Source organism: Protopterus annectens, chromosome 4.part0 (genome assembly GCF_019279795.1).
Source record: "Protopterus annectens isolate FY-2018-M chromosome 4.part0, PAN1.0, whole genome shotgun sequence".
NCBI lineage: Eukaryota > Metazoa > Chordata > Ceratodontiformes > Protopteridae > Protopterus > Protopterus annectens.
In genome coordinates this window covers 465654886-465670329 of record NC_056733.1, presented here as the reverse complement: position 1 = coordinate 465670329, position 15444 = coordinate 465654886, and the positions used below count along the sequence as shown (strand labels likewise).

Here is a 15444-nt window from a genome sequence, read left to right as displayed (position 1 = left end):
TCAAGGTTTTTGGTGTCAGAGAAATGGGGACGTGAGACCTGTCTTGGATAGCGGCAGTTTGAATCGGACATCACAGGCTCTGTTGCATATGGTCAGAATTCACTCCATTCTACCCTTATTGTACAAGGAAGACTGGATGTGCTTGATAGATCTCCAGGATATCACATCAAGATAGGTGATTTAGGGGATATCTACATTTCTGCCTGGGAGCCGGTTATTTCCAGTTCAAGGCCCTGCCCTTTGGCCTCAACACAGCCCACTGGGTGTTAACCACGTTAATGGCAGTAGTTGCAACTCTCTTGAGACTGCTGGTATTGTGGAAGATTCCATATCTCGACGACTAGCTCCTTTCTTCTCCCACCAAGTTTCTACTCATTGAAGTCGGGAAGAACTTGCTCCATCTGTCTTCAACTTGGCATCACGAACTACTCAAAGTCTCCGATCTCACCATTAATGTCCTGGATTTTATTGGTGCTCTTCTGAATATAGTAATAGAGATTGCAAGCTAACCACAGCCAAGAATAAACACCTTACAGAGTCCAGCATCTCACATTGTGTCTCTCACTTCCCTGCCAGCAAGGATGGTATTGCAACTCCTTGGATCTATGGCAGCTTCCGTATTCTAGTACCTCTAGCCAGGTGTATTACATGAGGGTACTGCAATTGATGCTTGCAGTACAGTGGTTAGTAAGATAAGTAGTTGAGCTTTGGCCGGCTAAGATCTGCCTGTAATCAACTGGCCGTATAAGCGAATTTAAATACACTTTTATCTGCACTTTTTTCATATAGTACTGCATTTTTATGTATTTGTATTTCTCAATGAATATCAATTGAACTGAAAATTGTGCGTCTGTGTCTCTACAGAGATCTTGTTAGAAGTGTAGCCATTGATAGCAGTGGAGGGTAGTTTCACTTTGATATTCTGTGTTTCAGCTGAGGGGCTGTCCTGCCTTTATACACGTGGTACATTTTGTTTTTTCTCTGCTAAATACTTTTAACTTTGGCCGGCTAATATCTGCTTGCAATCAATTGGACGTATAAGCAAATTTAAGCACACTTTTATCTGCAGTTTATTCACATAGTACTGCATTTTATGTATTTTTATTTCTCAGTGAATATTAATTGAACTGAAAATTGTGGAATTTGTGGCTCTGTGTCTCTACAGTTAGTACCCCCCCCCCCCGTTCTTGTTTTGGTGTTAATCTTGGTGGCTTTGAAATTGCATGCCCCTCTTGTAAATTTGTATTTGGATACTCCTTCTGAGCCCGTCTCATTTGCTCACTCAACTGAGTGCAGTGAGGTCATATTCTGATTTCAGGCACTCCTACTGTGTACAGAGAGAGCATTTGGGAAGGGGAAAAAGAAATTTCTAAACTCGTTTTCCTGCCTTTCCTGTAAGTACTCTAGTCCACATACAGGTTTACTGTGTATCCAGGACTGTGTGTAAGCTTCAGAGCTCCCAAATTTTTCTATGTTGGAGAGAAGCCTTCTAGCTTAATTTTCTTAGAACTAGCCTGTTTTTTTAGTTTAATCACTCAAATCTGTTTCTTTGAGCTCAGCACTTGTTCAGAACTCGTAAGCACTAAAGCTAGAAATTACTACAGCACTCAACTTTCCTCTCTTGTCTAGAGCAAAGCAGTTTTTAGTATTTAATAAATAAGCACCTATCCAGGCATGTCTAAGGATCAGCTTCCGGTGTTTTCTCCTGTCTACCTGATGAATCTGGGCATCTTGGGGCAATATGTCATTTGCCTCATGTACACAGACAACCCTCTCCTTTTATCACCCAACACTGCAACCTGTGAGAATTGCACTTATATAGCCAAACTGGAAGCAAAGCTCTCTTCACCCAAGATTGGACTAGACAGTCAAGGAGAAGGAAACACTTGCTCCACACCACAGTCCTCACAGTCCCTCAAAACCTACACCACACACACACACACAAAACACAGGGTCTGTATTAGATCCACTGTTTCTTAAATGTTCGAATCTCTAAAGGTTGACCTTTAGAGATTGAACAGTTCAGCGTTCGAATTCCTTTAAAAAGTAAAAAAAAAAAAAAAAAAATCACACGTCAAAAAACAAAACTGAAGTGTTTAAGCAGGGGGGGGCAAGCCCCCGTGCACCCCCACTACCCCCCTACTTAAATATACCAACTCCAAGATTACGCTACATTGTACAGAATGGGAAATTTCCCATTTCCGCACTGTAGTTCATTGAAGTGCGATCTCGAAGTTAGTATATTTAAGTAGCGCAGCAGTGTGGGGGGTGCAGGGGAGCTTACCCCCCTGCTATGGAACCCTTTCCTTCTATTTGTTTTGTTTTTTAATTTAATTTATTACAACTTCGAATGTATAACTGTTTGATCTGTAAACGTCAACCTTTACAGATTTGAACATTTACGTGTTCGTCGTTGTAATATAGACCCAAAACACACACCTATATTCGCAGAGGCTCTCAAAAACCTGCCCAAGCAACAGGGACCTCTAAAGCAGAAACGCAAGCAAACTCCACCCCCCAACACAACCCAAATGAGACATAGCCCACATGACACACAGCCCACAAACTCAGTGTGCCACTCAACCACAGCCCTATAAGGCATAACAACGTACCCAACACGCTAGTCATAGGTGACTCTATAGTCAGGCACACTGATGTTCCACTCATCAGGCTAAACAAGGAGAAAGTTACTGTCAGCTGCCTGTCTGGTGCCAGGATCCACCACATAATGCACGCACTCGGATCACTCCACTACAAATACAAATCTGACTCTGTCATTGTCTATGTTGGTGTGAATTACCTGAGACGTACCTCCCTTGACTACATGAAAAGAGACTTGGGAGAGCTCTCCGATCTTGTAGCCCAGGCAGGTATGACCCTAGCTCTGAGTAGCATCCTGTCATCACCCAGAATGATACCACAGTACAAGGACAAAATGATCGACTTCAACATTTGGCTAAGCTTCTGGTGTCATTCTAAGGGGATCCAGTATTTGTCTGCCTGGGATGACATTATTGACAGACCACGATGCTTTGCCAGAGATGGCCTATACCTGTCGCCCTTGGGATTCTGGATACTGGCCAAGGCTCTTGCCTCCCCTCTAGTGCCTTTTTTAAGCAAGGTTCAAATGATAAATTCACCACTGTAACAGGTACAAGCAAGCAAAATCTGAGAGTAATGCTACTCAGTATTAGAAGTCTAAACCTCAAAATGCACTCACTCGAGGCACTCCTTAAAATGGAGAACATTGACATCTGTGCAGTGACAGAGACCTGATTCAAAGCTCCAGAGAGCACCCCTGCATTACCAGGCTATAATTCATACCACACCTTTCGGCCACGTAACCCAGACCGAAGCGTGTCCATATTCATTAAGTATATCCACACCTCCAGGCTAGTTGCACAGCATAATGCATCCGAGATTATCCAAGTGCAACTAACTCTGGGCAAAACCGCATTCCAAATTGTAGCTTGCTGCAGACCTCCCACCATGTCCCAGGGTTCCTACTCCTCATTTCTTGATAAGCTGGAAAATATTAGGGTACAACCCAACACCCTAATATTGGGCGATTTCAACTACCTCACCATTAACTAGGAAAACTACTAATGTACCAACTCTTTTGCTCATCGTTTTCTGGAATTCATAAATTCCAACGCCTTGGATCAACTTATTCACACCCCCACCAGGGGCAGCAATATTCTAGCGCTGGTCATTACCAACGTGGGTGACCGATGTTCCACACCAGATGTCAATTCCTCGTTGGTCACATCCGACCATAAGGTAATCTCCCTAGACAGCCACATCTTGCCCCCACCCCCATTAGGGAAACCACCATAAAAAACTTCTCCAAAGCCAACTTCACACTTCTTAAGACAGAAGTGGCAAACTTCATGACACCAATGCAGACGGACAATAGAGGTACGACTGCTGAATCCTACACAAATGCACTTTATAAGCACTTGCACGAGTGCATGGGATCGTGCTATCCCTAACAGAACCAAGATGCTATCCTCCAAAAAAAAGGAAGCAAATCTGGTGGTCCTCTGCCATAAGCAAACTCTACAACAGAAGAAAAAAACTGTTGTAAAAGAGTAAACATCCCATGACTGGAGGAGCTCCTTTGTCAGCCACAGTAAGAAGCTGAGATCCCTCATAAAATCCTCCAAAGCTAGTTACGAAAACAAAATTGCCAGTGACTCTAAAGACAACCACAAAGCATTCTATAGCTATGTCAAGAATCTCAGTGGCAACACTCAGTTCTGCTCTGAGTTACAGCACAATGGCACTAAATATGCAGAACCAATTGATATTGCCAACATCCTGGCAGATTGGTTCAGTGCTAACTTTAACCCCCTCTCACTCCCTAGAGGGCCCATCTCTATACCGGAAGAATGCAAAGTTCCTGTATTCACGGCTGCACAGGTAAAAAAAAAAAACACTTTCCAAAGCCAAGAACACAGCATCCATGGGACCTGACAATATCCCAGGCTGTGTTCTACACGAACTACAGAACGAACTGGTACCCCACGTAGGTACCATGCTCAATTACAGCCTCACCTCAGGCTTTGTGCCCACTGAATGGTGCACTGCGACAGTTATCCCACTCCACAAAGGGGGAGCCACGACAGACCCCGAGAACTTCTCCCCCCATTGGCCTGATGAGCCTGTTCTGCAAGGCCATGGAACGTATCCTCATGCAACTCCTAAACAAAGACATTGGTAATCTCCAAACTCTGGATTCCACCAAGTTCGGGTTTGTAAAAGGCAGATCATGTCTCCTAAACCTGATAGACTTCTTTGAAAGCAGTCACCAAAGCTATAGATGAGCGTAACGTGGTTCACACAGCCTATTTAGATCTCGCCAAGGCTTTTGACATCATTCCCCACTCTGGAATTATAGATAAACTCACTAAACTAAATATATAAATCCCTATGTCACAAGATGGGTTGCCAACTGGCTCACAGACAAATCCCTCACTGTGAAAGTAGCAGACTTCAAATCCGACTTCAGACCAGTGACAAGTGGAGTACAACAGGGTTCAATCCTGGATCCTCTCCTGTTTGGTATCTACTTATGTGAAGTCCAGGCTAACACAGAGGGTCTTTGACTAACTAAGTGTGCAGAAGACTGCAGACTGGGAGCCATAATCAAAACTCCTAACTATGTGGACATCCTACAAAACGGCCTCACTGAGACATATGCCTCGTGTAAAAGCCATGGCCTGATGCTCAATGCCAAAAAGTGCATTGTCATCCCCTTTGGTAAAAACTCTGTACCCATGAAATACCACATAGGTGGTAGTCTACTTAACACCGAAAGTGTGATGAGACCTTGGGACACAGGTGGACAGTAGTCTCTCCTTTGATAATCACATAGCCGCAGTGGTCAGGAAATCCTTCTACGTGGCATACCTCATCACAAAAGGTTTCTCATCCAGAAAAAAGTAATTGTTCCCCTCTACTTCTCACTCATTAGACCCATTGTAGAGTACAGCGCCCCTTTTGGTATGTACCTCACGACATCTACAACAACTGGAGAGGCCACAGAAATACCTCACAAAGAGGATTACTGGCCTCAAACAGATGCCTTATGCAGACAGTCTCAAATAACTGCAGCTTTACTCCGTTGCATATCGCCTACTCAGAGGCGATCTCTGCCTAACATACACAGCTATGTTAAACCCAGAGCTGTAGGACATGCTCCACTTAAAGAAATCCCAATCCCTCCGAGCTACACGCTGTAGGGACCTAAACCTTGTCACCACAATAAACAGAACATGCTGGAGGGATAGATTCCTGTCCCAGGGACTTCCCATACTCTGGAACAGACTACCTATGTCAAACAGATGTCCTCATTAGCACTCTCCAAGAAAAATCTTGATGATTGGATGGGAAATAGGAAATTCACCCCGGAGATCACTTCTGTGGCTCTGCTCGACAGGGGCACAGGAAAATAATTTTCTTGAGTGGCGAAAGCCAGGGTACCTTTTTTGTTAGGCTTATATAAGCCCTAGGGCCAATAGCCTAGCACCTACCTATGAACCTGTGAACACCCCCTGTTGTACAGCAATGTAGATTACCAAGATTTGCAGGGAAACACACCCTGGTAGATCAGCGCAATAGACATTTGTTAGGGCCACACTTTTATCTTTCTGACACCCACAGCCATATTGAGTCCAGAGGCTTCCCAACTAGGGGGGGGGGGGCATTACTTGGGAAGGATGATTTAAACCTCTTCGTCCCAACTGGAGGTAGATATTTACGTCATTGTCCTAGAAATGAGAACAGTCATGTTAGTGTTGCAGTTTAAAGATGCTGTTCCTCCAGGAATGATTGCCATCAAAATAGTATGTCTGTATTCTGGTACATCAACAAGCATGTGGGAACCAGATCTTATTCCGCATGTCTGGAGGCTCTGACAGTTTTACTGGGTGATCTGTTTCGGCTGCTGCTTTTTGTCAGTGCATATCCCGGAAAGGTCAAACATGCTAGCAGGCAAACTGAGCAGGTCCATCTTTACTCGCTCATGAGTGGTATCTCAACTCTGTGGTGATGGAGAAAATTTTCGCCAGTGGGTGCAATTGTGCTGTGATCTGTTCACTTCCCCTCTCAACTCCAAGTGCAGCAGGTACTTCGCTCTAATCCCCCCAGAAGGGGCGTCCCCGAGACTCTTATTGACAGTTGGACCCCTGGACTGCTATATGCATTTTGTCCTTCACTTCTAATTCCCAAGTTTCTTCAGAATGTGTCTCACTGGAAGAGCAAAGTAATCCTGAATGCCCTTTTCTGACTTTGACAAGTATGGTTTCTCTTCCTCTGTGTCTCCAACTAGTGCGCCCTTCTGGGTTTCTGATCCAACTGGTGATGTCCTATCTCTCTCATCCATCAGCAGTTCGTCATCTGGGCATTCAGACCCTCAAATTAACTGCATGGTTTTTCCAGTTCCAGTGATGTCTAGACAGTCCTGGTTTTCCTCCCTTTTTCGTCATATCGTCTCAGAAGGATGCTACTAGGAAGGTATGTAAGAGCAAATGGAAAAGGTTCTCTCTCTGCACTGTCCTTGGGTAATTGGATCCCTTTTCAGCACTTATTCCAGCTGTGCTCAACTTCATTGCTTTTGTATTTAACAGTGGAGCTAGTTATTCTACTATAAAGTCTCTACTTGCAGGTATCTTTGTTTTATGTAGGAGATGAACATTTGTTCTTTCCATCTTCTAGATTAAGCAAAGCCTTTCTCAGAGGTACCTTTTTACTCTGAATCCCCCTATTAAAGTTCCTACTCCTACATGGGATTTAACTGTACTTCAAGCCCTGGTATGACTTGTTTTTGAACTAGCTGCCAAGGTAGACCTTAAGTCTTTAGGAAAACACTTTTTTATGGTTGTAATCACGTCAGCCAGATGGTTATCAGAATTCTTTGCTCACTCTCTCTGAGCCAACCATATCTGATCTTTTATAAGGGCAGTGTGTCTCTCCATACTAATCCTTTCTTTATACCGAAGATGGATTCAGAAACTGATGTGAATCAGTCTATCAACCTTTCTGTTTTCTTTCCAAATTTTTCCAGCAAAGAGAATATATACTGCAGCTTTTGGATGCTCATAGACTGCTTAGATGTGTATCTCTGTAGAACAAAATGTTTCAGAAGGTAAGACCATTTATTTGTTTCCTTTTCCAAAACTACCTTCTTTCGGCTTTTCCCAGTTAGGGATCGCCACAGCGGATCATCTGACCGCACATAATTGGCAGTGGAGTTTTACAGTGTCGAGTTGCCAGCCTGGTGCCCAACCTTCCACAGGCGGCATACACACACACTCACACCTAGGGCCAATTTAGAGTGTCCAGTTCACCTACTGCATGTCTTTGGGATGTAGGAGGAAACCCACGCGACCACAGGGAGGACATGCAGACTCCACACAGAAGGCACCCCAGCCGAGAATCGAACCGGAGAACCTCTTGCTGTGAGGTGGCAACGCTAACCGCTGTACCACTGTGTTTCCTTTTCCAAAACCAAGTTAGACAAATCAGTTTCAACAATGACTTTAGCAATATGTCTTTCTGATTGCTTTTCTTTTGTCTATAGGAAGTGATTGGCACTCCCTAAGGCTCATTCCACCAGACCTGTGGCCACATGTTCTGCTTTCTGGTCTAGAGCTTCCTTAGGTAAATTTGTGCAGCTGACACTTGGTCTAATACTCATACCTTCATTGCTGACTTAAAAATTGGGCATCTGGCCCAGAAATGAGACAATGTTTGTCTTCTCTGTACTTCAGAATATCTTTCCTTGAGGACTACCCTGGGATTTCTTTAGCTGCGGACTCTGCCAAATCATTTGAGGAATGGACGAAAAGGACATCAGATATAGAAGTTATGTATATGCCTTAATGATGTATTTGTGTTGTGTGATTTCCTCTTTCCTCAATCTCCCACCCACCAACCTTTTAATTTGGAAGTTTTCTGCTCTCCTAGTTTTTAGAAATGGCTGAAGTTGGATCCAAGACCCCGGCTGGTTGAGGTAGGATAAAACGGACAACATAGCAACATCTTTATGGTTGACTACATAACTTTTGTTTTCTCAAATAATTGTCAGTTACTGTTTTATGGCCTTTCTTATTCCTCTATCAGGGTTCATTTATATCAGCCATTTCAGCATGTCTGCCCATAGATATCCTCTTTCAAGGCAGTCGCATGTCAAAATGTTCCTGAAAGGGGTTTGCTTAAGAGGCTACCAAGTAAACTGGTGACCCTGCCTTGGGATCTTAATTTTGTGTTGGAGAAGCCAAAACATGCCCCATTTAAACTAGCTAATCTGGCTGACTTTAGGTTCTTAACATGGAAAAAGAAGGATGTCTGAGTTGCAAGCTGTTAAGGTGTGAGTCAGCCTCATCTCATTTTTCATAGGGACAGGGTTTCATTGAGAATTAATTATTTTATGCCGCTATTGATATCCAAGTTTACTTTGTCAAGCTATCCATATTTCTGTCTTGTTTACTGAATCTAAAAATGAGGGAGAAAGGAGGCTTAATACCTTGGATGTCTACAGACACATCTGGTACTGTCTTGTCAGAAATAAATCTTTCATATCTTCAGATAAATTGTTTATTTCTTGTGATGGTAAGAAGGGACAACTGTGTCAAAACAGAATATTTCTAAATGGTTGCCTGAGGCTCTCTACCATCACCTTGCCTGCATCTACAGCTTTTTGGAAAGGGTTTGTTTCTAGAAATGTGCTAGAAAGTGTTACTTCGTCTTCTTTGCATACTTTTACAAAGCACTAGAAGCACGATTCCTTCTCTAGGTTCAGCTCAAGCTTTAGTAGGCTCATTCTCCAGGTATTCCTGGACTTTTGTCCTTCCATTTCCCAGATGTAGTTAGCTGTGGGTTATCTACCCTTTTAGCTGAGGCTACTGCAGCAGTATTCAGTATGATAAACATAGTACAGTTGTGTGAGTTGAACTTATAACCGTAGATGTTTGATTTATTGTTGCAGTAACCACTTCCTTCCTTCACACCCCCCCCTTGTTTTTTGGTGCTTTTTTATATCCGGGTGTGGGCATTTATTTTTGTTCCTAGCACTGCCCTTTCAGGGCTTGGCCGCCTCCTCCTCTGTGCAGGCAGGAAATCTCCGAAGAGCTTTGTGCCTAGAATTTTCTTTTAGTTCAGCTCGAGCTGCCTAACAGTTTGGATATGTGGAAGGTGCCCTGAAGCTTTCAAAGCTGGCCGGCCATTTGGTCCCTTGCAGGCTATAACCCCTATATAGCTAAGGCTACTGCAGCAGTGAGAATCGAAACATCTATTGTTATGTTATTCATTTTACACAACTGTGCTTTCTAATCGATCGAGAATTCAGAATATTTCTACGAACAGGTTATTAGCTTTTAAGGTTATGAACATATAATGTAGGATGTTCCTCATTTTCTGAATTGAAGATGCTCCATGAGCAGCAGTCACAGGATATGGCTATGGTTGTCATTAATCCAGGCAATCCTATCAATCTGGACTTTAGAGTTTGCTTTGAAAGTAAACAATTTTGAATAGCCAAGTAAAAAAATACAATGTTATAATTAAAATTTGGAGTGGGAAACTTTCATTGGTCCTCTGAACAGATATCTGGTTATTAGTTTGCATGGTTAAAAAAGTAATAAAGTTAGCAGTTTTCTTTCATTTCTTTCAGCGGAGTTGGTGACTAAACTTTATGAGGCAGCTGTAAAGAAGGTCCCAAGCAGCGAGGAGTATCATTCACATTTATTTATGGCCTATGCAAGGGTTGGGGAATACAAGAAAATGCAACAGGTAATTTGAATTACTAATTTGATACTTGCACTGAATTAAACTGTTTTTTTTAAATGTGAAACATTTTAGAAGTAATATGCTATAATCACTTATTTGTCTATGCTCTGTTAGAGGGCTCCCTTGAACTTATTTTTTTTGTGGTGAGATCCATGACCATGGAATTTAGAAGACACCACTGCTTTATTTATTCCATTCAGTTTTGAAAGCACAACCGAAGGGAGCCTAAAGGTTGCATTTCATCCACTGACTAACACTACCCCGCAGTGCTGCTTTTGGGTATGTTATTCAACACCTTGAAGTTTATTGCCTGCAGTGAAGTATCATTTAGTTGTCTAATGCAAGGCTGTTACTTTGCCTTTCAGGAGAGGAGCATAGAATTCACTGATCTCTGTAACAGTTTTATTTATTTATTTATTTTTGTGATTATGAAGAATGAGAATATAGGAACAGTGCTGTTCTTTGTAGAGTTTATTGTACATCTTGTTTCTGACTGTCGGGACACAGTTGTCATGACTGCCGTTGCTTGTACAGGACAGCTTTTTACTTTAAGAATTTTGAAGATGTTTTTCTGCAAGGATCACTACTACGGCATGAATCATAACATGCAAGAATTATTTCACAGGCTATGCTGTAAACTGCCTATTCCATGTTTGTATTTTTTGTATAAGGAACAATGTTAAGTTGTCTATCTTGCCTTCATTCTTGCTGGATGGGTTCTGTTTTTTTGAATTTCCGTTTTCCCACAAGAACTGTTCTTAAATAAAACTTTTAGTTAATTGTTTTATTTTGAGTTTTAAAATAAGATTAGTGTAATCAGTGTGTCTGACTGAGTGTGTGTGGTTACAGAAAATGTCTCTGACAGACTGTCACAAAGCCTCCAAGGCTTCTAGGTCCAGCGACCATAAATCACTCCCTCTAGTCGCCGAGGCTGTCGGATCACTGACCTTCAGAGGGTAGTGAGTCGACTTCTTAAGTCGAGGCACTGATGCCTGCCCCTGTCCATCAATATGTTCCTCCTCCTGCCTCAGGTCAGTCGGCTCACTCCCTCATCTCAAACAGAGGGAAATGGGCCAGCCCTCAACCCTTCGGAGTGACCCCTCCATGCAGGTGGTAGCTAAAAGGCATGGGCGGCTCCTGATTCAGTAATTCCCGTTTGATGGATCATCTCTTTGGTCCTCAAGTGAAAGAAACCTTGACTAGGTGCGAGACTGATGAACAATCTCAAGGGACCGCCTGGGCACAAAAGTCGTTTCCCGCCAGAGGCAGGGCGATCCCCTCGAGGGGGGGGGCTCCCATGAACCAGGGCGTAGCAGACCAGCAAGGATCACTGGATGTGCTCTATAGACCTTCAGGATAAGCATCTCCTTCTGATGGCCAGGGGTTTTTAGCATTACACTGTCAAAAAAAGTCTGTTTTGTCGCTTGTTCGTACTATTACCTTCATAGGTGCTGTCCCAAGCTTTGCAAAAGCCTTTTTGAAGGAGTTTTCTTCTCAGACCTCGACTCTCTTTCTGGGTAGCTATTGCTTCAGCTAGAAGAGTTTCAGAACTTCATGCACTCAGCTGTCGACCTCCTTATCTGGGTATCCCAACTCCCTTTTTTGGCCTAACGCCCTACTCGACGTCTATACGAACCAACCGTCCTTTTTGCTAAGGGTATCTCGGCGTCTAACCTAAATTAGCAGCCCCGGACAAAAGTGCTAGGGACGCGGTCCCATCAATGTTCCATTGTCTTCTTCTTCTTCTTCTTCTTCGTCCCACCCTCCTTCCCCTGGCTTTTAGAAGTCAGTACCACCTAGGTGAGCTCTAGAGCTGTATCTAGTACCCTTTTTGGGTATTTCTTTTTTTGCTACTCTTTAGTGATTTGTATTGTTAATGTGTTCATTAGATCCATGATTTGGAGATCTTTTCAAGACCAGTGTCTCCATGGCAGTGTCACCAAGAAGCATTCTTCTGTTTGACAGATAAAGATTTGTGCCTTCATTGTCTTTTCTGCCTTGGACTTTAGAGTCTTGCAAAGACTGTGAGTGTTGTACAACTTTCTAGTGCATAGAAAGGTTCTTCCACAAGGCTGGCTGCCCCAGAGTCTGACAGGAGTAGTCATCTGCTCTTGTGAGTAGGGATTGGAAGTGTACTGGTAAGGAGGACAAGAAATTATGGCAGCAAAAGCTTTCACAATTACAGTGTGGAGATTTTGCATGTCAGTCAGTCCTGAGATTTCCTGAGGTTGTTAGAGCAGCAGAGTTGAAAATTTGTCAGTTCTCTGCTCTTCATCTCTTCCTTTGATATCCTTTCCTGCAAATGCACCTACGGAGGCTGATATTGTGCAATTTAATTGTGCCAGGTGCTTTAATAAGGCCATCTGCTATGACATTGTATTTTGGGGGGATAGACCCCTTTTTTTTAACTAAGTATCTGATGTCAGTTTTTATTCATTCCTTACTAATGGGCTCAGATCCGATCCTCGGATCCGACTCTACCTTTACACTAACTTGTGGCCTCCAAAATACTCTTGAGCTCCTTCCCTACCCATAATGCACCAGTACCCAACATCCCTCAGATCTCATTTGCTGCTTTCATATCTAGATGAGGTCGCCTTCAGCTCTTGAGCCATAGTGTGGGAGATTAGTTTTTCATACCTATTTTTCCTTTTAAAACAGTTTGTTAAATTTGCATTATGTTCTTAGTCTCTTTCTAAACTCCTTTTGTAAACTTCTTAGTGTAAATTTTTACCTACCATTGTTGGTAGGCTTAGATCTGATGATGATAATCTTCATTCTTTCATTCATCACTGATGGGTTGGCCTTATACCAAGCTCGTGCCAGCCAAAAACTCTCGAGCTAAGCTTTTACCTATGACGACCTTCTCCCTGTTACCTCAGATCTTTTTTGCCTCGTAGCCGTAAAGCCATGTTCGAGCCAGCTCTCAGCTAAGTCTAATATTTTTTGGATATTTGATAAAACTTTGATAAGAATTTTTCTTGTATTTTTCCTTATCTTTATCTCTCGTCTGTCGCTACACTTTACCCTTTCTGTGGAGTGTCTGATTCCCTTTTTTCCTCTAATTACCTTTTGGTAACTTCAGTACCATTGCTGGTATGGCCTTTCTCCCTACCCTTTTGTGGTATTTTTCTTCTTCCCCCTTACTTCTCTTTCCTTTCCCATAACATAAAAAAAAAATATATATATATATATATATATATATATATATATATATATATATATATATATATATATATTTATCTTTCTTGCTGTTGGTTAATTTGTTGTGTGTGTTCAGTATGTCTGAGAAAAAGGGGACGTTGGGCTTTAAATGCCTGAAATAGTCAAAGTGCCTAACAACGACTCTCATGAGTAGGATTGTATGTATTGTTTGGGAGTTCCTCATCTCTCTGCAGCCACCTTGTTCCGTTTGCCAGGGATTTAGCTCCCGTACCCTGAACGAATGCAGGAATAAGTTAATTCTAAAGGGCCTCCTTAAAACGCCCTTTTCAGAGATGCTTTATGCATCGGAGGCTCACCCCCCTCCTAAGAAAGACAGAGAGACCACATTTTGTATCTTCTTCACCTTCAGGTGATAAGGATAGAACTTCTAAACTGAAAATACCTAAATTGTATTCAGAACAGAAACCAGTTGCTTTGGCACTGACCTCTGTACCGTCAACCATCTTAGTGTCGTTGGTGCCTGTTTCGGCACGGACAATGTCTACAGCACTGTCCATTGCTGAGCTTCAGATTGTCACCTCCACATCCACCTCTGTTCTGAGAAGTGCCATCACTGCACCGAGCTTGCCCATGGTACCCACGATTATAGTGGACACTCCTACCTCCCTCTTATTCAACCTGAGACAGTGGTGCTATTGGACATTGCAACAGAGACCCAATACTCCCCATCAGTGGATCTTTTCCTTGGGCAGATGTATAGGTTCATAGGTGTGTACTAGGCTAATGGCCCTGGAGCCTTTACAAGCCTAGCCCATAGGATTACTCTGGCATCGTGCCACCCAACCTTAGTTCCCAGTACCTCTGAGTAAAGCCACTGGAGTGATCCCTAGGGTGAATTGTCTATTTCCCATCCACTCATCAAGATTCCTCTTGGAAGAGGGCCAGTAAGGTGCTCTGCTTGACATGTATGGGAAGTCTTTTCCATAGCATGGGCAGTCTCTGGGTTATGAACCTGTCTCCAACATGTTCTGTTGATTGTGGTGATGAGGTTTAGGTCTCTGGAGCATGCGGTGCGGAGGGATTGGGATTTCTTTAGATGTAGCATTTCTAACAGAGCTCTGTCAGACATGGCTTTGTAAGTCCAGCAGAGATTGCCTGTAAGTAGGCGATATGAGAGAGAGAATAGTTGGAGTTTTTTTTAGTCTGTTCAGATAGGACAAATGTTTAAGGCCTAGCTTCCTCTCTGAGGTACTTTTGTGGCCTCTCCAGTTGTTGCAGGTGTTTAGTAGCCCCTTCCTTGAGTGGCCAGAGTCCCCGTTGGGGATATCCACCAGGAGCCTTTCTGAACTAGATGTGGTGCGCCTTATGGATCAGCTTCTGACAGCCAGGGGGATTCCTACACCTGCAAAGACCTAACCCCTTGTTGGACTTGGGAATATTTCTCCACAGACCACATCCTATTGTCCTCTTTTGACCTCCTTGCAGGTTTCAAAGCCTTCGACACTGATGCCTTTTTTGGTACCCACATCCTTGGTGCTACTAGTGGATCTCACTTTGGCCCTGGAACCAATCCTTTGGCCTTTGGATCGTTCGAAGCCAGGCCTTCCTCAGGTCCAGGATTGGGCTACAGGCTCCTCTGTGCCGTATACAATTCTGAGCATGTCTACGGTGCTGTCCACGGTGCCAGGAGCCCTGTCTGTACCGATCCCTCTTGAGGCTCCTTTCTTGGGAGCAGGCTCGATGGAGCAGGATGTGACCTCTGTTCTGAGGTGGTCTTTCTCTGATGTTTTGTGTTTCACTGTTGAAGTCACATTTAGGGTTCTCTGCGTGCAGTAGCCCACAGTCGGCCTGATTATCAAAGTCTTGGGTCCTGCGTTGGTTGCTGTCTCATCTTCCATGACGTCAGATAGGGGTATAAAGCATGCAGCCAACACTATTACATCAGTCTTTCTGGTCGTGTGGTGCCCGAAGCAGAAGCAGTTCGCAAGT

At 43.3% G+C, this 15444-nt stretch overlaps 1 protein-coding gene across 1 annotated transcript in view; it reads left to right on the top strand.

The window, feature by feature from the left end:
- The window catches only part of NAA25 (N-alpha-acetyltransferase 25, NatB auxiliary subunit), a 3186723-nt gene that overhangs the window by 99781 nt on the left and 3071498 nt on the right, over nt 1–15444 (top strand). The window contains exons 3-4 of the mRNA XM_044069750.1: nt 9930–10020; nt 10175–10293. Of these exons, the coding sequence (XP_043925685.1) occupies nt 9930–10020; nt 10175–10293 (210 nt within the window). The remainder of the gene's footprint in view (nt 1–9929; nt 10021–10174; nt 10294–15444) is intronic.